Source organism: Canis lupus, chromosome 2, assembly GCF_011100685.1.
Source record: "Canis lupus familiaris isolate Mischka breed German Shepherd chromosome 2, alternate assembly UU_Cfam_GSD_1.0, whole genome shotgun sequence".
NCBI lineage: Eukaryota > Metazoa > Chordata > Mammalia > Carnivora > Canidae > Canis > Canis lupus.
In genome coordinates this window covers 45,584,805-45,611,221 of record NC_049223.1, presented here as the reverse complement: position 1 = coordinate 45,611,221, position 26,417 = coordinate 45,584,805, and the positions used below count along the sequence as shown (strand labels likewise).

The following is a 26,417-nucleotide window of genomic DNA, read 5'->3' as shown; positions in this document are numbered from 1 at the left end:
TGTTTTTGATGAGGGCTTAGAAAGTCAGTGATAGGGTTAGGAAATCAAACTGCAGCCTAATTCTATGCGTATCTGTTGACATAAGCAGGACGTCAGTAAAGTACCTCCCAGTATCCCCAAATAGCATCTTGGCATCTCAAGGATGAAGAAAAACCTTATTTTTTATCCGAAAGGCATTAAAACTCCCAAACGTATATGAAATCAGTAAACTGTAAAATAAGTCCCTCTGCAAGAAATAAATACGAAAATAAAGATAAATATAAGGAAAGAAACGATGAAATATTATGATTTCACCATAAGATTTATTAACTCGCTGCATTAACTATGAATGACTTGCTTAACTTTCTGTGCCTTGGTTTCCTCACTGAAAATGGGCTACTGGTAGTACTATTCTGGAAGATTACATGTGGAGAGGCAAGTCAAGTGTTTAGCATACTGTCTGGCACTTGCTAAATTCATAGCTCGTGATCATTATTACCCCAACTACTGTCTGTATGATGGCACCTCCCTCCCAACCAGTCATTTCCAGCCATGGCTAACCTCACAGGGCAAAGCTGCTCTCACTGTGTGGTGGGTAAAGTGGATTTTGGAGTCCACTCACCACTCAGCCACTTACTTTCTGGGCCTTTGAGCAATAAATAACCCCTCTAGTTTCTTTAGTTTCCTCATCTATAAAGGGGGTGGGTATTAATACTCAATGTTACAGGGTTTTTGTAAGTATTAAAACAAAAAACTTTAAAAAATAAAAAAAATAAAAAAAAAATAAAACAAAAAACTTGTATAAAACTCAGTGCCCAGGTCTTTCCCCAGAGGAGAATATATATATATATATATATATATATATATATATATATATATATATATATATATTAGGGGCACCTGGGTGGCTCACCTCGGTAGCTTCTAACTCTTGATTTTGGCTCAGGTCATGATCTAAGGGTTATGATATCGAGCCCTGTGTTAGGCTCCATGCTCAGCGTGGAGTCTGCTTGAGATTCATTCTCTCTTTATCTCCGCAACCCCTGCCCCTCTCCACTCCTCTCACTACTCATGTTCTATAAAGGAAAAATAAATAAATAAATAAATAAATAAATAAATAAATAAATAAATAAATAAATAAATAAATAAATCTTTTTTAAAATGTTAGTTTTACTTTAACTTTCTCCCCTCATTTGCAATGTACTATTGTTTCTAAACAGTATGTGAAGGGAAGCTAATTAGTTTCTCATTTTGATGCTCCAATTAATACAATACTCTTTTAAAACTACTCTTCAGCTCAATTTACATAGCTAAGATATACAGATACACAATTTATACCAGTCTGATCTGGGCCTCCCTCTGATAAAAGGAATTATATATATATATTGCCTGTCTTATATAGTGTAGATCTCCTTGAGAAACAAACAAAGTACTATTTTGTTTTATAGTGTTGGATTTTAGTAATCCATAATAGTGAAGTTGGGCTGACCACTGGTCTAATGAGTCTCTTCTGGATTAGTTCCATTAAGTCTGTTTCATGGCTTAGGACAGACAGCTTATTAATGGATGCTCTTTACCAGGCCACTTTTGTCCAGATAGTGTAATTGAAGAGACTCAATCCCACTAGTGATCCAGAGGCAATCTTTATTGATGATATCACAAGCATGGTCTTTATATTTGCAAGACATCATCTCCTCTTTCCCCATCTCATGTTGCAAGAAAATTAGATTCTAATTAAAAGAACAGGCCCTGGAGTTGTAATAACAGGAGTTTAAACCCTCATTTGAGAAATCTTGTATCCTTGGGGTGAAATCAATTTTGGCTTATTATGAGAGTGTTCCCAATGTTTTTCAGATGTTAGAGAAAGTGTGGCAACATAGCAAAGTTTTGTGTATTCCGTGGGGCAGGTGTGGAGAATAAAACAGGAAAGACAAACATAAAAACAGAATCAAGTTTAATGGGATGTTTTAATTTTTTTAAATGTTAGTCTTTAGAAATAAATTTATAATAAAAAACATAAGTTTTACATAGGGTTGGAAAGCTCAGTATCAATCTGTTATATTATACACTATCCCAAAATTTTTAAATGGTTAGGAAAAAAGGAACAAACTTTTGGAGTACCATTTTATTAAATACTTATTTTTTCCTCTGGAAACAGAAAATATCCTACAAATTTTATAAATCTACATTATTGTCTTTTTTTGTTTTGTTTTGTTAAAGATTTTATTTATTTATTCATGACAGAGAGAGAGAGAGAGAGAGAGAGAGAGAGGCAGAGACACAGGCAGAGGGAGAAGCAGGCTCCACACAGGGAGCCTGACATGGGACTCGATCCCCGATCTCCAGGATCACACCCTGGGCTGAAGGCGGAGCTAAACCGCTGGGCTACCGGGACTGCCCTTTCTTTATGTATAATAAAAGTATTTTGATCGCGTGTTATTATTTGTATTCATATGCATTCTTAAACATCTTCAACCCTGTTATATGTTTGGAGGCTTCGAAGTTACTAAGGGAGGAAGGAAAAAAGTATGCCTTCTTCCAGAACTCGGCATCTGATCACAGAAACAGAAACAGGATTCTTGTATTATTATAAATGATGACAAAATGAATATCTTTGTGTGTGTGTGTGTGTGTGTGTGTGCGTGTGCTTGCACTTAAGCAGTTACTTCTGTAGAACGGACTTTTGCCAGTCAAAGGTATTTGTGTTTTGCATTTTACAAGTCTTCTAGGAGCACTTGGGTGGTGTAGTCCATTGAGAGAGTGACTCTTGGTTTGGCTCAGGTCATAGGGTGGTGAGATTGAGCCCTGCCTGGAGCTCCATGATCAGCACTGAGAATGCTTGAGACTCCTCTCTCCCTCTCCTTCTGTCCCTCCCCCATCCCAGGGGCATGTGCACACACACTCCCCTCCCCCAAAATAAATAAATAAATCTTTAAAAAAAATCTACAAAAATGTACTCCAAGAAAGTCTTTCCCAATCCCTGTCTCCACCAGTTGTGTATGGCTGTACCTATTTCCCACCCCCTCACCATCTCTGGATATTTTTAGTCTTCAGTTTTTACCAACATGTAGGCAAAATATCTCATTCTAATTTTATTTCTTTGGTTCTCAGTAAGATTGAACATCTTTTCTTTTTTTAAAAAAAAATTTATGTATTCATTTGGGAGAGAGAGAGAGAGCACAAGTGAGGGAGAGGGAGAAGCAGATTCCCTGCTGAGCATGGAGCCAGACTCTGGGCTTGATTCTAAGACCCAGAGATCATGACCTGAGCAGAAGGCAGACATTTAACTCTCTGAGCCACCCAGGCACTCATGAACAGCTTTTCAAATAGCTCTCAACTGTTTGTAGTTCTCCTTCTAGGATACTTGCTTGCATCCATTCCCCATTTATCTTTTAGGTTATTGGTCTTCTTCTAATTAATTTATAGGCTCTCCTTAAGACAACGATATAAAAGCCATACCACAACTATGTTTATAGTCCACCCTGCTAACTCACTTTGCATTAGTAATGTCTTAAGAAGCCTGTGTCATTCGGCCTCTTCATATTTCTATGCTATTGTTTTCCTGCTTTCCTGATTCAGCCTTCCCACCCCTGCAGTTAGCAGCTTAGATGGCAAACATTTGAGGATGGTAAGGGGAACAAATATGTATATGCGTTTTTTTTTAAAGATTTTATTCATTCAGTCATGAGAGAGAGAGAGAGAGAGAGAGATAGAGAGAAAGAGAGACATAGGCAGAGGGAGAAGCAGGTTCCATGCAGGGAGCCTGATGTGGGACTTAATCCCGGGACTCCAGGATTATGCCCTGGGCTGAAGGTGTCGCGAAACCGCTGAGCCACCCATTGATCCCCTATATGTGTGGTTTCTTATATGCTATGTGGTTAACCTATATATTTCAATGTAATCCCAACACATCTAAAAAATCTGTACCATTGTTACTTTCTAGATCCCAAATATTAAGATTCAATGAAGGTGGGGAAATGAGTCCAAGGTAAATGAAGTGCTAAGAGACCTCAGGTCTGTCTGATGATATCAGAAACTGGTACTCCTACCAGCAGACCATGCTTTCTACGGTTAAAGTTTTCTTAACTGAGCAGCACACCTTAGCTACTTTACAGTACTCATGGGACTCTAAGGAGATGTAATACAGACAGAGCCAAAACTGAGGCTGAGGTTTATCCATCTCAAGCTTTGGCTGGGGACTAGAGTAGGGAGGGTAAGGCTCATTTTAAGAGGGATAAAGACATCCCTGAAGTGACTTGAAGAAGGGAAAGAAAAATGAAAAAGGCAATCTCAAAAGCACTGAGGCCACAGTGCCTTCATCAGTGAGCTGGAGCCTGCAAACTACAAATGTAGGAGGAAATGAGATAGTCCAAGTATAAATGGGAGGGCACCTAAGTGTTTGTGAACTGTTGAAGAAAAAGCCTCAAAACAACAAAACAACACAGACTGGAGAACGGTTAAGATTGATGGTCCCAAAAAAAAAAAATTAAAAAAAAAAAAAAGATTGATGGTCCCCCGTTATGGAATGCCATTCAAACAGTGGAATTAAATAAAGCAGAACTGCACACACCCTGCCACTAGGTTCTTCTGGCAGCAAGTATATTCAGACACCACAGACCTGTCTCTACCCACAGGGAAGAGGATTAGTTATACCTTGGCCTATTTATCAAAAAGCAAAAATATGGGTAGAAGATTACTAGAAGTGTCTTCTTGGAGTATAAAGGACAATTACGATAGCTTAGGCCACCAGTTTTTAGTAAATTCCATCTGGTACTTTACAAATTAGCTCATTATTCTGCTGTTCTTATGAATGTGTTAGCCTGCAAACATATCATTGTCACAAATTAGTCACCTAGTGTTTCTCTGAAAGTGACTTAATATAAGCACACCCACATCATAATATGGAAGAGTAAAAGTTCTTGCTTGGTCCTCTAAATGGAATTCAGTATATGGTATGATTTGATTTCCAGGGGAGGGGTTTGGCACACCCAGCATCTTCTGATTTGCTAAGACTAGAAAGTGATTGCTGCCTGAATATTGACAGTATCATGTAATACTAGAAATCTCTTTGCTTTACCCATGAACTTCAAGAAAGAGCCAAGCCTATTGATAAATGAGAGATTTGCCAAGTGAACATAGCTTTTGTTTTTATTTACATTTGTTATCACAGGTGTCATTGCAGCTGTTATTTCAGTCTAAGAGTAGCATTTTCAATTTGGAGAATTGAACATCTGATTTTAAAGTGCTTTTTGTGACAGATGAGTTCACCCCCCACAATTTAGAAAGAGAAAGTGAGAAAACTAAAGTTTCCTATTAGACAGTAAGCACTAAGAAGTGCTCTTGCTTGGATTATAAGTATTTCATGGTGCAATTCCTCAGTGACGATGCCTCTGGCACAAGTTTGGAGCTGCCAAGTCAATAGTTGAACGTGAACATGAAAATAACTTACTGACTTATAACATGAAGTCTCAAGGTAGCGTGTCTCAGAGATGGTTGTTAAGAGGCTTGGGACTATCAAGTTGGTTCTGTTTTGCCCTGTTTGCCTGTTGTCCTTTTGCTCAGATCGACTCTCTCCATTATCACCAGATGATGGCTCTGACCAAGCACAAGGTCCAAAGGTAGAAAATGAACCTGTTCTCCCTTGTGCTTCTCTTTTCAGAAAGCACTTCACCCAGAAGTCATCTCAGCTAACTTTATGTCTCTTTGGCAGGTTTGTTCTTAGGACATAAACGAATTACTGCACATTAAATGGAATTAGACTGTTGAAGATTTACTCCTGAGACAGAATATGGAGCCTCTTTCTTTGATTACTTAGCTGCTTCAGAAAGTAGATTCCTACAAAATATAATGGGGTTTCTGCCAATAAGGAGGAAAGGAAGGTGGATATTGAGTAGATTACCAGGGATGCTAAGGGAACCATGATGTTAATCACATGGTTACGAATGTTAAAACTGAAATTTTAACAGTGAAGTAAACAGTTTTGCAGTGAAGCTGCATCTCAAAGTGTGATTCCAATCCTAAATTCCAGTTTTCAAAATAGGTGGCCAAGAATCAGTTTCATGACATTTGGGCCCCTGACACAAATGCCCTGAGCTCAGATTGAGACCATAAAAGACTTCAGAGAGGGAAAATGAAGAGTAATTTACAAAAAGGTGTTTGTTTTTCTTTTTAAGAAAGAGAGAATTGGGCATTGCTATGAGTACTACTTCACCCTTCCTCAAAGAAGGCTGTTGTCCTTTCATTTAAATCAAGCTCAGAGAGAGGATTCAGTGGTGGGAATCTTTCCCGTGGACCAGATGTACACCACACTAGAGAGACAGCTTGGCCTTACACCATTTTATGTCTTTCCCAAGAGAACTATCTGGAAAAAGCACTTGGACTCCAACAGCAAGAGTTTGTAGGGACTGGACTACTAGAAAACCAGAGGCTTGGTGGGGGGCTGATGAACGAGCAACACTTTGAAAGCAAAGCTCTGCCTGACTCATAGGAGTTGCAGCCAGGGAGCCCAGCGGGGATGTGGCTGATGAACCCACAAAAGTGCCCATGAGACAAAGAGGCAACTCTCAACATCTGCCACGCTCTCAATGCAAGATGCCATCTTATAACAGTGCCAATACAAGGAGAAAAACCTTCTCCTTCTTCTCATTGTCTTTTCCCATGTTCTTTCAACCTAGATTATTCACTACCAATGACTGGAAAGTCAGGATAGCTAACTTGAGCTAACTTGTAACACACACTCATCTTACTGCCAGCAGCTATAAGCAGGAAGAAAATATGAGTTGAATTACGTTCGGATTTTTGGATTACAATTTGGAATGGCCATTCTAATTTCTGAATAGAATCTGGATTGATGGTTTAAAGTGAATATAAAGCTCTGTATTATTGCCTGAGTGCCCAAAAAGTCACAAGACTTTCTCCATAAATAAAACTTAAAAAGGTAAAGAAACCCCAAAAAACATGTCTTTATTTTCAATAACTCTATTAGAAGATTGATACCATTTTATTTTTTAAAGATTTGTTTATTTATTTATTTATGATAGACACAGAAAGAGGAAGAGAGAGAGGCAGAGACACAGGCAGAGGGAGAAGCAGACTCCATGCCAGGAGCCCGACGCGGGACTCGATCCCAGGACTCCAGGATCACTCCCTGGGCCAAAGGCAGGCGCCAAACCGCTGAGCCACCCAGGGATCCCCAATTGATACCATTTTATAAATATTTTTCAAAAATGTACTGACAGTACCACAATACATTTGTGTCTCTACTTGCATATTTATCCTATTGTCCTCTAATATTTGAGAGGAGAATCAAGGAAAATTATTTATACCATCCAGGAAACATTCTAATCTTCAAAACACCTTGGGACTCCTGGGTGGCTCAGTGGTTGAGTGCCTGTCTTCGGCCTAGAGCATGATCCTGGAGCCCCGGGATCGAGTCCTGCATTGGGGTAACCCTGCATGGAGCCTGCTTCTCTCTCTGCCTGTGTCTCTGCCTCTTTCTCTGTGTCTCTCATGTATAAATAAATAAAATCTTAAAAAAAAAAAAAAAACAACAACAACTGTGCTCCAATACAAAGCTCTCAGTATAGGTCTGCTTGAAAGATGTGGGAAGCTGTAAGTCATTTGGAAAGTAAGGGAAATGGGAAAGTTAGTACAGGTTAGTAGTATTCTCCTGATCCCACTCAACCATCCATCACTTACCCTTGTCCTTCTTCAAACCTGCTTCCCTTCACACTCCTTTGAACTAGATGTTTAGGACTGACATTTACTCATTGTACCTACTGTCATGTACTCATACATACAGTGTATGAAGAGAGGCCACCAGGGAAGGGGGGAGGGGCTGCAACAGTCCCTTGATCCTTCTTCTGAAACTGAAATATTCAGTCGTGACATACAGTAGCAGTTCATCCCAAATGGCCTGTACCTGTAATCAATGGTTAGTTACTGAGGAGGAGAAAAGTGAGGTTTATTTTCATTAACTTTGTTCCTGTTTCCTGTATAACTTTCATTCTTTTAAAAATGAGGCAGGTATTTCAAAAACCAAGGAAGCTTGTTGAGGGTCCTGACAACAAAGCACCAGAGGCTCATCTGTCTACTCTCTCCTTTTTACTTTGGTTCCCGCCCCCTGCCCTCATCCTGTTTGATCACCAATCTAAAGAGGAAGAGTCAAACAGCAAAAGAGAAATCCTAACAGTAAATTTACTATTTGATCAGTTTTGCTGCTTTGTTTTGTGGAAAAATCTAAGGTTTGTTTGTGTCTTCATCCCCTTTCTCTTTCTTTTTGTAACTAAGAACAACAGATGAAATCATGTTATATTGTACTTCGAATTCTTTTCTACTCATTACGTGCTTCCTGTAGAGAAAAGTATAAGACATATAGCTAGGCAATTGGATTTCATATTAAGAGCTTTCTGTCTTATTCACTGTGGGACCTGTGTTATGTTTTTCCCATTTGTATCTATTTAGTGATTTGTATGGTCTATGGTGATGTTTTTAGGGGTGAAGTATGGCAATTTTAGAAAAAGATAGGCTAGTTGATAGTTTAAAATGCTGAGCATTATGAATTCATCCCCAAGTCAGAATTAAAAACAGCAGAGCAGAGGGTATAAAATGCTAGGGGAAAAAGAGGGGTTCTATCTCAAGTAGTCAGCTAGTATTTAATAACTGGCCTTGAATTTATTTTGTGCTCAAATACTCAGAATGTTTTACTAAGTTATCTCAAAATGACTTCATAACTGTGTTCCAAAATATTGAGTTCTGGTTTTAATGCATTTTAATATTTTGAACCTTTTAAATAATTGTGTTAAAATAATCATATATATGCCTCTTTTTCCCTTAAAAAGGAATTATACCTTTCAAGTACTAAATTTTTATATTCCATAAAGCTAATGAAATTCACAATATTTTTCTCTCTTCCTTAATCTGCCTGTTTCTCTCTGTCTTTTGCCTCCTTATCTGAAATGAATTAATGTTCAGTGAAGAAAATGGTGAAAGGGGTTTGAAAAAAAAGCAGCTAATATTTTGCCTGAGCGTGTACTAGACGTCAGTCACAGCCAAAGAATGCTCTCTCCAGAACCTCTGGATGTGGATCTAGCTGAAGATATACTAATTGTTAGTTCCTCTGTGTGTGTTTTAATTTAAGCCTCTTGATCAAGTAGCCATTAATTCAATGTCAAGCCAATTCACTGTGGTGATTCAATATTACAATAGAGTACTAATTTTAAATTGCTTTACTTTTGGAGGGAAGGAAAGGATTTATGAACAGTGAAAAAACATTTCCTATATGGTGACTCGTCCAGTTCAGATTTTGATTTCAAGGAAAAAGAAATCAATTCAGACTAGCTTCTGTCAAAAAGCAGGGAATGCAATTACTATAAAGACCCTAAAATTCATAGGAACAATGCATCAATGGGCCTCATTGGACTTGCAAAACCTGATCATTTAGGCAACTCCTTTTTCTGTGACCATATAGTCTTCTGTTCCTGTTCATCTCAGTATTCATGCTCTTTAGAATATTAATATTCATTACCCAGTGGATGAGTCAGGTGGCAATGGGTCAAGTTTTCAGACATATTCCAATCCGGTTTTATAAGGGTAGGGTATGGGGATGCCTATAGCTCTTTTAGAAGGAGCTATAGGCAGACATAAATAATCATGTTTGGTATAGCGATTGATTTATTTATAATCATCATTGATTCAACAAGTATTTCATGACCACTTATTATATCCCAGACACTACTTGAGGCACTGGGGATACAGCAAGGACAAAACAGACCAAAGGATCTCAAGGCTCCTGTGGCGTTTACATTTTTTTTTTAAGATTTATTTATTTATTTGAAAGAGAGAGAGAGAGAGAGAGAGAGAGAGAGAGAGAGAGAGAGAGAAAGGGACAGAGGGAGAAAATCTTTTTTTTTAATTTATTTTTTATTGGTGTTCAATTTACTAACATACAGAATAACCCCCAGTGCCCGTCACCCAATCACTCCCACCCCCCGCCCTTCTCCCCTTCCACCACCCCTAGTTCGTTTCCCAGAGTTAGCAGTCTTTACGTTCTGTCTCCCTTTCTGATATTTCCCACACATTTCTTCTCCCTTCCCTTATATTCCCTTTCACTATTATTTATATTCCCCAAATGAATGAGAACATATAATGTTTGTCCTTCACCGACTGACTTACTTCACTCAGCATAATACCCTCCAGTTCCATCCACGTTGAAGCAAATGGTGGGTATTTGTCATTTCTAATAGCTGAGTAATATTCCATTGTATACATAAACCACATCTTCTTTATCCATTCATCTTTCATTGGACACTGAGGCTCCTTCCACAGTTTGGCTATCGTGGCCATTGCTGCTATAAACATCGGGGTGCAGGTGTCCCGGCGTTTCATTGCATTTGTATCTTTGGGGTAAATCCCCAACAGTGCAATTGCTGGGTCGTAGGGCAGGTCTATTTTTAACTGTTTGAGGAACCTCCACACAGTTTTCCAGAGTGGCTGCACCAGTTCACATTCCCACCAACAGTGTAAGAGGGTTCCCTTTTCTCCGCATCCTCTCCAACATTTGTTGTTTCCTGCCTTGTTAATTTTCCCCATTCTCACTGGTGTGAGATGGTATCTCATTGTGGTTTTGATTTGTATTTCCCTGATGGCAAGTGATGCAGAGCATTTTCTCATGTGCGTGTTGGCCATGTCTATGTCTTCCTCTGTGAGATTTCTGTTCATGTCTTTTGCCCATTTCATGATTGGATTGTTTGTTTCTTTGGTGTTGAGTTCACCAAAAAGGAGAATTACAGACCAATATCCCTGATGAACATGGATGCAAAAATTCTCAACAAGATACTGGCCAATAGGATCCAACAGTACATTAAGAAAATTATTCACCATGACCAAGTAGGATTTATCCCTGGGACACAAGGCTGGTTCAACACCCATAAAACAATCAATGTGATTCATCATATCAGCAAGAGAAAAACCAAGAACCATATGATCCTCTCATTAGATGCAGAGAAAGCATTTGACAAAATACAGCATCCATTCCTGATCAAAACTCTTCAGAGTGTAGGGATAGAGGGAACATTCCTCGACATCTTAAAAGCCATCTATGAAAAGCCCACAGCAAATATCATTCTCAATGGGGAAGCACTGGGAGCCTTTCCCCTAAGATCAGGAACAAGACAGGGATGTCCACTCTCACCACTGTTATTCAACATAGTACTGGAAGTCCTAGCCTCAGCAATCAGACAACAAAAAGACATTAAAGGCATTCAAATTGGCAAAGAAGAAGTCAAACTCTCCCTCTTCGCCGATGACATGATACTCTACATAGAAAACCCAAAAGTCTCCACCCCAAGATTGCTAGAACTCATACAGCAATTCGGTAGCGTGGTAGGATACAAAATCAATGCCCAGAAATCAATGGCATTTCTATACACTAACAATGAGACTGAAGAAAGAGAAATTAAGGAGTCAATCCCATTTACAATTGCACCCAAAAGCATAAGATACCTAGGAATAAACCTAACCAAAGATGTAAAGGATCTATACCCTCAAAACTATGGAACACTTCTGAAAGAAATTGAGGAAGACACAAAGAGATGTAAAAATATTCCATGCTCATGGATTGGCAGAATTAATATTGTGAAAATGTCAATGTTACCCAGGGCAATATGCACGTTTAACGCAATCCCTATCAAAATACCATGGACTTTCTTCAGAGAGTTAGAACAAATTATTTTAAGATTTGTGTGGAATCAGAAAAGACCCCGAATAGCCAGGGGAATTTTAAAAAAGAAAACCATATCTGGGGGCATCACAATGCCGGATTTCAGGTTGTACTACAAAGCTGTGGTCATCAAGACAGTGTGGTACTGGCACAAAAACAGACACATAGATCAATGGAACAGAATAGAGAACCCAGAAGTGGACCCTGAACTTTATGGTCAACTAATATTCGATAAAGGAGGAAAGACTATCCATTGGAAGAAAGACAGTCTCTTCAATAAATGGTGCTGGGAAAATTGGACATCCACATGCAGAAGAATGAAACTAGACCACTCTCTTTCACCATACACAAAGATAAACTCAAAATGGATGAAAGATCTAAATGTGAGACAAGATTCCATCAAAATCCTAGAGAAGAACACAGGCAACACCCTTTTTGAACTCGGCCATAGTAACTTCTTGCAAGATACATCCACGAAGGCAAAAGAAACAAAAGCAAAAATGAACTATTGGGACTTCATCAAGATAAGAAGCTTTTGCACAGCAAAGGATACAGTCAACAAAACTCAAAGACAACCTACAGAATGGGAGAAGATATTTGCAAAGGACGTATCAGATAAAGGGTTAGTTTCCAAGATCTATAAAGAACTTATTAAACTCAACACCAGAGAAAATCTTATAGCAGACTCCCTCGATACGAAGCTCCATATCACGACCCAGGAAATCATGGTCTGAGCCAAAACCAAGAGTCAGACACTTAACCAACTGAGCCATGTAGGCACCCCTGGAGTTCACATTTTAATGATAATCTTTAGCCATCTATTTTAAAGATAACTGGAATAAAAAATGGAGCATTAATGTCTCCAAACAGTAAATACAAGATGTTGAAATAACAGTGCACGTGTCTGTATCTATATAGTATCTATATTATAAATATAGATAATTTGTAAATATCATAGTCATATTTGCTTTTAGTTAATCCTCTTAACTGTCAGTAGTGTTAAGTGACATTTAAAGTGTCAGTGTGAGTGTGCATATGTATGTGCACTGGGAGCAGCACTTGAGACTTTTGCCTTTTAAATGTCATCTGGCTTGCACACCTTGATGCAGTCACTAACTTCCTATTAAAATGACTATGAAAATAAACCGTCCAAAAAAATACAGTTGAAAAGTCACTAAAACCCAGGATTGATGGTGATGATTCATTGCTAGAGAATTAAAGAACCAATAAATTAGGTTGGAAATATATATATTATTGTTATACATAAGATGAATATATATTATTAATCTATATATTACTGCATCATTACTATAGTAGATATGAAACTAAAGAAAGGAGATATACCAGCAGACGCAATGATGGATCAAAATTAAGGAGTTAGAGTTTACATGTACTCACATATTTGAACTGGAGTAAAATAAACACTATCACTAAAATACTATCATCAAGATGTGTGAGCAGAAGCTTCACTGTGTATGTAGGTAGACATAGCTCATAGCTTTAGTGTTGATAGTTCCAACTGGGAATGAGTATTGCTTCTGACCCCAGTTCCAGTGATCCTGTGGACCTGGAAGAAGAATGAATTATTTATTCATTTCTGTTTTTAATACTTATTAATGCAGCTAAAAACATGGTATGTTTGAACTCGAATATATGTTTTGAATTTGACTATTTACCTTTAAGGTTTAAGTTTGGATTTTTGAAGTCTATCAGAGATTCTATATAATAAATATTAAAAGCTTAAGTTTTATGTTCCAAGACATAGATATTAAGAATCATTATTCTTCCTAAATTAATAGTAAATATAAAAAATACTATTTTTTTTTACATTTTTTATTTAAATTCAATTTGCCAACATATAGTATAACACCCAGTGCTCATCCCATCAAGTGCCCCCCTCAGTGCCCATCACCCAGTCACCCTGTCCCCCACCCACCTCCCCTTCTTCAACCCCTTGTTCATTTCCCAGAGTTAGGAGTCTCTCATGTTCTGTCTCCCTCTCTGATTTTTCCCACTCATTTTCTCTCCTTTCCCCTATAACTTCTTTCACTATTTCTTATATTCCACGTATGAGTGAAACCATGTGATTGTCCTTCTCCAATTGACTTACTTCACTCAGCATAATACCCTCTAGTTCATCCACGTTGAAGCAAATGATGGGTATTCGTCTCTTCTGACGGCTGAGTAATGTCCCATTGTATATATAGACCATATCTTCTTTATTCACTCATCTGTCGAAGGACATTGTGGCTCGTCCCACAGTTTGGCTATTGTGGACACTGCTGCTACTAACATTGGGGTGCAGGTGTCCTGCCATTTCACTGCATCTGTATATTTGGGGTAAATCTCCAGTAGTGCAATTGTTGGGTTGTAGGGTAGTTCTATTTTTAGCTTCTTGAGGAACCTCCACACAGTTTTCCAGAGTGGCTGTACCAGTTCACATTCCCACGCACAGTGCAGAGGGTTCCCCTTCTCCACATCCTCTCCAACATTTGTTGCTTCCTGTCTTGTTAATTTTTGCCATTCTCACTGGTATAAGGTTACTAAAATATTTTTTATCCTCATTGGTGTTTTAATTATGCAAATAGTACATGGTAATATTCTCATTGAGAAGATTAATCAATTAAGAAATATGGAAAGTAAAAGCAAAATTATTTTTTAATGAGGCCCACTTTTAGTTCCCTATCTCAGAGGTAATTAATTTGTCCATTGTTTGGTATATATCCTTCTGGTTCTTTTCTTCTGTATTGGCATCAATCTATATTTATATACACCTGCACATTTAAAATCATATTAACTGTATCAAATAAACCATATTAAGATACTATTCTGAAAACCTGAGGTTTTTTTTTTCACCTGCCAATATTCCAGATATTTTTCAAAGTCATTCTTGGGAATCTATAATAATCCCTTAAATGTGAGTTTTTTTTTGAAACTGGGCTTTATCACATGAGAAATATTTTTATTCCTTTGAATTATGAAAAAAATATGATGTAAAGCCTTTAGAAAAGTTAAAGGTAGGAATAAAATATAATTCCACTTCCGAAGGGACTTCAAACATTATCTCATTTTTTTTCTCCTATTTTTTTTCCATTTCAATTTAAGTAAATTGCAGACCCAGTAAAGAGCCTATATTTTATTACATTTTCTAATGATTGGATTTAAAGTATATGTGAACAGCATTTAAAAAGCTCCCTTCTCATTACATAGTATTTTTCTATAATTTACCCGAGTAAGTTAAAAATTACAATAACCTATGAATTTGCTATTATTTCTATGTTACAGATAAGGAAATGGAGTCTCACGGAGGCTTAGTGAGCTGTTCAAAATTACACAAAAGTAAAAGGCAAAACCTGAAATTAAAGGCTCATGTTTTGAGACTCTAAGACAGAATGCAAATTCAACTTTTTCTTTTCAAAGTTGCTGTGGATTTTTCCACATTTGATTTTTGAATAATAATATTAAGTGCTTTCTTTGTATTCTAGCATTTAGGGATTCTAACGCTTGTATTTCAGAAAATATTAAAAGTGGAATTTAGCAAGCATTCTGAATATCTCAATTATGAAATGTATTGTGTTTGATAATAGGAGAATTTTTTTTCCTCTAAGTGTATTGATTTATCATTTAAGCTGAGAAGGTGATGATTCAAAATGACTTGTATTAGTTACATCATGAAAATTTCTACCAAAGCCAGTGTTGCTTTTGGGTGATCAAAATAGGTGATCAATGATATTTTACCCCCACTTTTCAATTATTGGCTGTATCCTTGATTATAGAACCTGTAGAAATTGAATGTACTCACAACTTGCTGAAACATATTCCCTCTGACTCTTAGCAATTAGAACCATGGCTTCATGAAGAGCTCCTCTTCTTTCAGTTATAAATGTACTGAAGTTATAAACGCCTTCAGACTTTGCTAGAACTTGCCAAAAGTGGGAATTCATCTCTAACAACATGGTCATCAGTTAACATTTACCAAGTACCAACAATGTTTTTGGTGTTACAAATACATGGAGGAAAATGCTGTTTCTTTCCAGAGGGATTGGTTTTCTGTAAGACTGGGAGAGAAAATACGATCTTGAATGTTTTCTCTACTGGGAGGTAGGGTTGGGGAATGTGCAGGCATCTTGCATCTCATTCTACATATTAGAATGCCACTGTCACCTCTTTATTAATTGGTAATATATGATACAGAGAACAAATATTGCATATGTATACACACATATATGCATGCCTATGTAAGAAGTACACAAAAATTCCATTTTTTATTGGAAATTTTTAAAAAATATTTTTCTGACTTTAGGTGAAAATCATATCCCCCAAGATATCCAATGACTGTAGCTTCTGTTTCCTAAGTTATAATCTATTTATGCTACAAATATAGAGAATGTGCTTTTAAAAAGTTTGCAGAGGTATTTGCATATATACATATTTTTATACAAAATCAATATATAGAATAGAGGGGTCAATTTTCTTCATTCACAGCTAAGAGACAAAAGTTATTCAGCCTTTCAAAAATATGGGACACTTCTATAAAATATCTGAACTAATAATTAGTATTAATTAAAGATTAATAAGAGGTCACCTTTTAGATACTTGTCAGTTCATATCTAAATCTAGAGGAACTTTTATTATCTAAGTTAATAAAGAGGCAGTCATTGATTTTAGCTGAATGTGACGGTGACAGAAAGATATACCTTAACAACTGGAAATATCGTTCCATTCTGAAAGTGAAACTCAGGGAAATCAGTGAGGTAAGTCATTACACACTCCCTATCAGATAAGTGACTGAAGTTCAGAAACTAGGGTGTGTCTGTATTATGCTGTGCTTGTCTAACTTCAGCGTTTGTATTATACTTCTTGTGAGGGAAGCCTGTCGGTTGAAGGAGTTTGAAGAGAACGGAGTCTTGAAACTGACAACACAAGATAAGAATTTGCCTAGAAAATGTAATCTTGTATTCCTACCATTTGGTTTCTTTAAACACTTTTTAAGAACCAGACCCCCTTTTTCAAACCAAACCTTGAAATAAAACAGGTAGAAGTAAAGGGGCTCTGGTTGAAACCTGATCTTCCCTTTGCCCTGCAGTTGCCCTGCAGTTGCAAAACCACAGCACAACCAGGAATTGAGTTCAAAAACCATCAGCCTTGTAAGCATCATCCCCTAGCCAAGAGCAGGAGAGGATTTCAATTACTGGAAAAGGGTATGGTGACACTAGCTAGTTAATACTTCTCTGATTCTGTAAAATCTTTCATGAAAATGCTGGTTAGAGTATTGTAGTTTACACTTTATCAATAAATTGATACTTTTTTTGTTTGTTCCTCATCAGCCTCATATGATGATGGTTCATGTGAATCTGTCCCTGAAAGGGCGATTACTCTTGTGCTTGCTGTGGGATTAAGATTTTAAAGAGAAAAAGAGAGAGAGAGAGGAGCCAATCTTTGTGCCAGTAGAGCTAAGGCTGCACCATGGCTGTAAGGATCTCAGCTAGTTTGTACCAGTCTGTGATGCTCAGTTAATAATTAGCCCTCCTTTAGGGGGGCTGAGATCAGCAATAACAGTAATCTTTTATATATATTCCTGGGCATTTCATAGAAGTTCCATGAAAGGATGACTACCTTTTAGTAGAAAAAACAGATTTGTATTTAGTCTATCAGTGTTACTCATCTTTGAGACTTTTTTTTTTTTAAATTACAGACCTATTATTTCTGCCCCAGTGTTGTTTCTTGAAGACTATGCATTTATAAAATATTAAGTCTTGTGAAGTATCAGTTTGTAAAACAGTAGTCCTAACTCTGAAGACCCTGTTTCTAATATACATGGAATAAAAATGTTGGAAATAAGCTATTACCGTCCTCTAAGCAAGCCTATTCTTTTATATATATATATTGCTTTGAGTTTTCAAAATACTCAATTTAGGATTGTTTATTAATGTGTAGTCTTGGGTTCTCTGAACTGTGAGATAAATTTCATTTTTTTCTTTGTTATACCTCAAGCAGAAATTTGGCTTTTCTGCTATTTATCATAGCTTCTCAGTTGTGTGTTCTTTCATTCTAATTTGTTATACTGTATTCTAGAGAGTTGCATATATAAAAACAGAAATAAAAAGCCATGAAAAGTTCCCCTAAAAAAATTTCAGTTGAAATCTCCTTTTGGTTTAAATATGTTTTAATTTTACATCTCCTTTAATAATCTGCTAGGTAAATCATGTGTTCTTTTACTTCCACAGTGCTTTGTGTGTACTATTGCCCACAAATGGGAACAAGTATAGAATGTCAAACTGGGTGGTAATTGAGAAATATTTAGAGATATTTTAGGTATCCTGTGGCCCATGGGCATTGCTCTGGCATATGAACAGAGTAGTAGAATGAACTAAAAAATAGTAAAAATTAAAAATATATATTAAAAAATTCAAATAAATGGAACCGATTATAAGGAAAAATCAATTTCTCCATCATTTTGTAAATATTTGTACTTACCCCTTTCCACAGAGACCTTCTTTTTACACAGTATGAGGATTAAGTATTGGTTTTGAAATAAGTTAGTGTTCATCAGCAGCAGCATCAAATAAAACACTGACCTGTTGGTCTGAGCTCTTTCCCAGATCTACTGCTAACTGCTACTGATGTGTGATAATGAAAAAATACTAGCCTTTTGGAGACTCATCTTCAAAATTGCCACAACAAATATCATACTCTCCTCAGCATGATTCTGTAAGGATAAAGTAATACCTGTGAAAATAATTTTTTCAAAGCATTAACACTAATGCAAAATAGTATTTTTCTTATTATAGAGACCCAAATAATATAGTAGTAATTCATGCAGGTTCTGGACCCAAACTTTCTTGGTTCAAATCATGACTCTAATTAGATGTTTGACCTTAGGCATGCTATTTAATATCAGAGTGCCTCAATGTCCTCATTTATAGAATGGGGCTCATAATGGTCCTTACCTAATGTGCTGTGAGGATTAAGTGAGATAATAGTGTAAGTCTTTAGTACAGGGCCCAGGGGCAGCGGGTGTGAGGGCCTTGGTAAGTTTTCCTTGCTCTTAAATAGTAATACTTAAATATGTCATAGAATATCAAATATTGAATTACTCTGTGATGCTCAATTCACAGGTTGCAAAGATTGTCAAAAATAATTCAGATGGAAATTTTCTGGTTCAGATCACAAATGACCTAATGGAAGAGTTTTATTTCCTTTAGAAAAAGGAGGTCGTGAAGACACTGCCTAGGCTACAGAAAATCCCTAGATATATTCTCAAGTTTCTTTCAAGCTGTGGTACCATCTCAACCTACACATTCAAATGGCTTTGAAAGGACTCATTGAGTTCTTCCTCATCCCAGGAATACTTCCATTAGGATCATCATTTGATCAAAACTAAAACTCCCCAAATTGTGGCAGTTTTCAAGACTAATTTATACCTGGTTTTGCATTTGTGGGAAATACCTCCTTCTTCCCCCAATTCTTGGTAATATTTTCTGTGATGACAGGGCCTCGCTAGAGAAATCTTAACCTTATAATGGCATGATATGTTAAATGTTGCCAATATTCCATTTAATATTAAGCAATTACATAACAGCTTTTTTAAATGCCTGAGTTAAAACCGATGCATTCATATTGAGTACACTGCTACTTGTAAGGTCCATTCTCCTGCTGATCTTCAACAAACACCATTTAAGTGCCAACCTACTATTACAAGAGTTTACTATTTTATTCTTGCTCCAAAATGGCATCAACAGTGATGGGGGGCTTTCAGGGGATTGCTGAACAGAATTTTTGCAACAAAGGGTAAGCTTGAGGAAATGCAAAATATCAACTGTAGGCATTGCGATGCTTTATCTCAGCACTCCTCAACTCTACACACCCCCTAATCAAACAAGCAGCTTTATGGCATGCGCAATTGCAACTGAAGTATAACCGACTTCCGCAGAACTGGCTTCCACAGGATTTCCTGTCCAAAAATTACTGTGTGGTCATCTGTAGCCAAATGCTTACAGATCATTAAAGTTGACAAGACACTCCTAGCCCTTTTTTTTCCTTTTTTCTTTTTTTCTTTTCTTTTCTTCTCTCTCTCTCTTTTTTTTTTTTTTCAAGGAGACAAAAATGACCAAACCCTGTCCTTGGCAAATTCTCTGTGGACTTCTTTCATTCCCATTCTTTGCCCTGGGTAGGAAGGGAAAAACAAAAACAAGCAAACAAAAACCCTCCCTTCGGAATATCTGTTTGTTCAAGGTGTCATTTTCCCTGGGAGGTTATTTACTGATTTCTTACTGCTTAGCTTGTCGTGCCTGGTAATGACTTACTGAAGGAAATTGGCTCTTCTGGACGAGCTGTTCCTTTAACCCCTTTGGCTCACTCTTCCTTGGAGGCGAGCAAGGGCGTGCTGCAGTGTCTGGGAACCCACCTAGAGGGCCCCCTTGACGCCAGCACATCCCCTGTCAGGCAGCAGTGTCTGCAGCCCGAACGGGCTGCTGCAGAGTTAACGTACAGTACCCCGGAGCCTGCAAGTGTCCTGAGCTGCTCAGAGCCCAGGACAGACAGACGAGGCGGCTGCGACGATTCCAAAGGTTTTGCTGGAAATTCGGAGCTGGGAGACCCCAGCAGGAGCCTGTTGCCTTTGTGTTTCAAAAGCATGCAAGGTCTGTATAGCTTGGGCGTGAGAATCTTTCAGAAGATGTCAGCGCATCAGAGTAAATGACACCTCTTGGGGAATTGAATTGGGGGTAAGAGAGAGAGAAAAAGAGAGAGAGAGAGAGAGAGAGAGAGAGAGGGAGAGAGAGAGAGAGAGAAGAGAAAAGAAAGACAGCGGGGGAAGAAATTCTTAGACAACGTCTGACTTGCAGCCGTGAAATTCATTTTCTTTCCAAGGCAACATAGGAAAAGCCCGCACATGGTTTTGGTAACAAATTAAAGGGGTTTCTGCAGTGAAAGGATCAATAGCTTAGTCATTTTACTTAAGGAGGGCAGTCCGCCTTATTATGGGGTTAGGCAGCAGGGATGAATTTCCTCATGACAGCACCTTCTGAAGTCATGATGGTAGCTAATGGTAATCCTGTCCTGCAAAGCAGAAATTGCTCCTTGCCTTCCTACTTGTGCCGTTGAAAACCAGCAATTCTGAGCTTTGGGAAAGAAGTTGGCTTTGATTATACATGGTTTCTAGCCCCTCTGCCCAGGTCTTTGTCCAACGTGTCTCAGAAGGCAGCGCTGCGTTAAAGTGACCACACCTGAATATGTGCCTAAGAAAGAAGAAAAAGCAATATTCATTTCTAAAGGACAGCATGGCAAAGCAACCCGAAGTTTTCCATTTCCCTTCTAACACTTCTTTAACAAGGATAACAAGAAACTGTCTTTTGACTCCTTTTTTCCCACATTCCAGAGTCCTTCCTGAGAGGATGCACTAATTTACACTCTAGGCAGTTGGATTTTACCAGGACAATATTTGCCACCATTTAGGATTAGCGATTGAACTGGTTATTTTAGTGTGTTGACTATCTAGTGGAACCTAAATGGATGGACCCATACCTGCAGTGCTCTATGATATTTCTTTTTTGAAATCCTGGAAGGGCTTTTGTTGTTGCTCTTTGTTTTTTTGGGGGGATTTTTTTGGAATTCAATACTTGTTGCAATAATTGCCCATGATAGCTGCTCAAACAGGAGAGTTGGAATTCATCTATGAAAATCACTACATGTAACATATGAGACAAGGAAAATATTAATGACAGAAGATCTGCAAACATGATGCACGTGAATAATTTCCCCTTTAGAAGGCATTCCTGGATATGGTGAGTAAATCGATACCCCCCCCTTCAGTTTGTAAAACTCAGAATTATAAAATGCCATGACAGGTGCCAGAGGTGAATTTTTCTTGAATAAGAATATTGGTATCAAGTGAGGATGAAAAGTGAACAATGTTTAAAACCGAAAATTGTCTGAGAAAGTAATGGTTATGCAATAACAAATTACTTGTTAATATAAAAGCATCCCAAAATAAGAATTCCAGTATGAGGGCATTTACAATTGCCAACAGTTCACGGAGAAAATATAACCAATAATTTTGAGAATACAGGTATTTAACTAATAAATAAAAGAAAAAGGGAGGTTTGGATTTTTTTGCTTCTTTTCTATTTTCCTTTATCTGAAAATTCCCTGGGGAAGGACACACATGTATTTCTGACATCTGGTGTCAACTAGCTTGGCCTTAGGTCTTTTTGATTTTCCAGAAGAAGGTTAATGGAAAACTTAGAATGTTGACTCAGTTTTAAAATAATGCTAAGATGTGTTGATGCCTTACATTTAAGGAATTTAACTATTTAGAAGTTAAATAACTATATATTTTCTAATATAACTATTTAGAAATATTTCTACCAGAATGAACCGATTTAAGAGAATTCTAACACATGAATCATGAAGTCTTCAGACTCTTAAAGAATTTGCTTAGTGCATTGATATTTTGTTGTGTATTAATGTTCAGTGCAATATATTAAGGTCCCAGGACATGTGACATCATGTACCATTTATTAGAGTTTATGACTAAATGTGTATGGGAAATCTTTGCTGAGGGTATTATAAGGACAGAGCTCAGTATTTTAAAATTGCTTGTTTTTACCACACCTCTAGGGTTGACTGGATTTAAATCTCATAGCAAAAACTTTGTCATTGCTTGATAAAGGCACATTTCAAGGTTTTGTAGCTACTAACATGGTTTGCTTTGAATACTGCAATGTGTCTGATTTTGAAAATATGTTTTCCAGGTAAATGTTTAGGCTCGTCTCAGGATAAATAATAAATATCAAAAGAGAGGTTTCTGGGGTCTTTTTAAAGCTACTTTTTGACATTGTCTCACATGAAAGCTTCCTGGTATCTCAAGGCTCCGCCAAAATCATCTGCTGGTTTGTTATAGACGTTTGAGCTTGTTAGCTGAAAGTCACTTGTAGAGAAGGGTGGGTGACATCCTCTGTCACTCTGGGAAGATCCTCATTTTCTATCAGTACCAGATACATCCAGAACTGATGCTGTGGCGTATCTTTCTTCTCTGCTTTCCAGAGCCACCATCCCCAGCCTCTGATGTATTTGGGAGGGAATCTGGGTGACATGCCTGCAAACCTTAAAGCCCCCTTCCTTGTGCATCACCAGAGTTCCCAACTCAGTGGGACCTTGGGTTCCATGGCCTTACTGGGCCTGATGGTGAGATGCTGGCACCAGAAATAAGGTCCTTGTCATTCTTATAGAATCAATCACATAAATAGTCTTTAACCTTAAAATAAAAAGATCTTGGAAACAGTCCCTGGCACATAGTAGGTATTTGTCAGAGACTTATTTTTTTTTCTATTCCTTTGGTTTTTTCAAGGTTAATTTTGTAGCTATTGCAATTTGTTGAGGGGGGAAATTATCGTTCTCATTTCTAAAAAGTGCACTTTGCTGTAAAGCAACAGTTTTTGTCCTAAGTCCGGTTGTTTGGGTCCATTTGTTTATGGTGCAATAGGTAGGATGCATGTACTCTCTAAATACCTAACATTCTAAGCACCTCCTATGTTGTTATATTTACCTCACCTGTACTTTCAGCAGGAAGGAAAGGAGCTACTCACTCTATAGTTTTTGAAAGAATGCAAATGTGCTTATTCATGCTCCTCTAGGTCTGTAAAATATATGTTTGAAAGCTGTATAGAGAAGTTGAGAGTCCTGGTGGTTTTCCTTTGTGCCTGAAGCTAGGTAACCCTGCACAGACTTCGCTGCATCATGTGCCAATTTGTTGTTGTTGTTATGACCAAACTGAGCCAATGTGGAGTGTGAGCGTTCTGTATATCTGTTCTTGCCTGGGCCCTGTAGAAGGATTCATTAATAAGACGTTGACCTCAAAGGAAGAAGGTTGTGGTTTTTTCCAGGTGACCCAATTAATGTTGTGTTTGGTTCTCAACTTGCCCGATTGTTGTCTTCCTCTTATTTATAACCTCACCTTTCAATACTGCACTAAGAGATTCTAGGTGTTTGTTGACAGAAAACCTTCCTTCCCTTTGTCCTACTGTAAAAGTCCCTATTGGATTGGATTCCATGCTCATGAATTACTGTGCTGAGAGGAAAGGATTTGCCAAGTTGTTCTCCTTTTCATCTCCATGGGTTCTCTTTCCTCATTCTCACATATCGGTCTTTTCTTTTTTCTTTTTTTTTCTTTTCTTTTCTCCCTTCTTTTCTTCTTCTTCTCCCCCCCCCCTTTTTTTTTTCACAAAGGGACATATCAGAAGTTGGCAACAGATCAGCACCAGGGACTGATAAACATTTTAAAAGAGATGTGTGCTTTGGTTTGATGAGCCCTGGCTCAGAACAAAGAGGTGCGTGCTCTTTTTGCTCCCTGCTTTTTGAGGAGCAAGGAGGGAAAATTGAGATCTAGAGTAGTCTTCAAAAGTTTATCAGAGGTAATGATTCAAGTAGAAGCCTGTGTATAGTGCTTCCACCTTGGACTCTCATCCTCTTGTCCTAGGGCTAGTGTGTTGAGAATTGAGCAATAGTAGTGTTACAACTTCATTGTTTATTGGTTACAAGTTAAAGTTAATAACTGGTCTGATTAATTGTCTTAATAGAACACTAACCTGTAAGTGCTAAGAGAGTGCTAAGAAGAATGTGCTTTTCTTGTTTAAAGCTACATTAGAGATATTTGCTGGAGAATTTTATTGCGAAGGCTTCTTTCCATTACACTTGTTGACCTTTTTACTTCCAAGCCAAACAAAGATTAGGGTTCGCCTCAGTAGGTAAATAAGTACTATATAGCTCTTCTTACTCTTTATTCTGGCTGCTTGTGAGAATATATTGATAGTCTGGCAAGTCAAGAATGGGTCTTCTTACATGGTTGGAAAAAGGGAAATGAAAGTCCACTTTCTAGGAATTTAAATTTCATTATTAGCAAATAAGAGGACTCTTCAGAGGCATCATGGCATAGAATCATACTCAGGGGTCTAACAAGAATGACATAACAGTGTGCCAATACGTCTGTAGATTTTTGCCTTACATGAAAATATAACAACTTTGTGTTATCTGAAATGCTATATTTTTAAAAGATTTTATTCATAAGAAACACAGAGGCAGAGACACAGGCAGAGGGAGAAACAAGATCCTCGTGGGGAGCCTGATGTGTGGGACTTGATCCCAGGACCCCGGGATCACACCCTGAGCCAAAGACAGATGCTCACCCACTGAGCTACCCAGGTGGCCCTGAAAATGTTATAATTTTATGCCAGAAATGCTAGGGCTATGTTGAATGCAACTGAATTGTACACTTTTGAGATTTAAGGGCATACTTTATTTGAATGCCTTTGCCTTCTTTTTGTGATAGACTCAAATGACTGAGAGAAGACAGTGAGAAACAGAAGCCAACGGCCCCTGCTATGGGAAGCTGTACAGTGCTGCTATCAGCATGCTCCTGTAGGAAACCTGAGGAAGCTTTGGAATTAGTGATGGTAGATGATGATTAACTATCTTGCCTATTTGGTGCTTAGGATTTAATTTTTTAAAGGCTACCCGTTTAAATTCTTTTATCCAACTTTATGTTGCTGAGAGGTGGCTCCAATCAAGAGGTAAAATAGGGTGATTATGGTAACTTGACTCTACACTGAGGCTTCTTTTCCCTTTTTTCTAGGCCCCTACATCCCTTCATTAGTCTTGCCCTTCCTCCCCAGGTCCCCAATAAGGTTTACTCCATCAAGTCACGGTTTGGTTGTTCTTTTGTAAACCAAGGGTTAAACTCGTGTACTGACTCATTTTGTTTTCTTTGATCTAAATCTATGGAATGAAACAAGATATAAATCAATGTATCAATAGTATCATGTGCATATGATTTCAACAGCAAACACAGTGAATAAATAATCAGAGAAAAGCAAGCTGGCCTGATTCTTAATTTGAGGATCATCCTTCTCATCGGGCCTCTCAGAGTCTCATCTTTCAAGATTTTCTTTCCTTCATTTATTGAAACCATAGAAACTCAACCCAGAATTGCATTTTCTAGAGTTTATGTTTTGGCCAGTATAATAACCTCGCTTGTCTTATGAGAATTTTAGCGAGTGGGAGAAATGATGAGTCTGATGACTATATGCAGTTGACTATATGCATGAAGTCTCACACAAGATAATAGAGCTCTGCTCATTTTAGTCAACCTAAAATTTCTGCCAGTGTTTGTCTGTCTTCTAATGAGATTTCAGGCCTTTGCTGATCTTGCTTCAGTACCATCTCTTCCCCTGAGTGACAAAACTACCCATAAATTCTGGAATACTAATACCAAACTCTCAGATTGCTCCTGAATTCCTGTTATGGCCAAATACAATTTATGGCCAATGGAATTTAGGTAGAGACCATAATTATACAAACTCTTTTGTTCACAAATCCCCTGCACTGGATCGTAAAGTCAGCCATTGGTTAAGGCAGAAATTCAGGTTTAGATATAATACAGCAGAGATTTTTCTTTAGATGAAATATTGATCCTATTAAACATAATTTTTCTCTAGGTTTCCTATTTTATTCTCTTTTATTGCTTCTAGCTGCATTATTCTTAGATTCTGTTAGTAATATCTTATGCTTTTAAAATAAAAGTAATTTTTTTGTAAAAGTTGATTTATTGAACAGTGTGATAAGAGAGTCAAGTGGCCCTTGGTCATATCAGCATATGACCACAACGTAGGGAAATGAAATGTAATTTTTAGTCTAAGTAGACTTGGTAAAAGAGTGCACTTTA

The 26,417-nt window shown here is 37.6% G+C and overlaps 1 protein-coding gene across 14 annotated transcripts in view; it reads left to right on the top strand.

Annotated features, from left to right (window-relative positions):
• PDE4D (phosphodiesterase 4D) overlaps positions 1-26,417 on the top strand; it is a 1,400,346-nt gene that overhangs the window by 820,432 nt on the left and 553,497 nt on the right. The window contains exon 1 of one of the 14 annotated variants that reach the window (XM_038530664.1): positions 20,185-21,483. The exons of the other annotated variants lie outside the window; for them this stretch is intronic. Within the exon in view, the coding sequence (XP_038386592.1) occupies positions 21,437-21,483 (47 nt within the window). The 5' untranslated portion in view covers positions 20,185-21,436. Of the gene's footprint in view, positions 1-20,184; positions 21,484-26,417 lie in introns of those variants that run through there. 14 annotated transcript variants of the gene reach the window in all.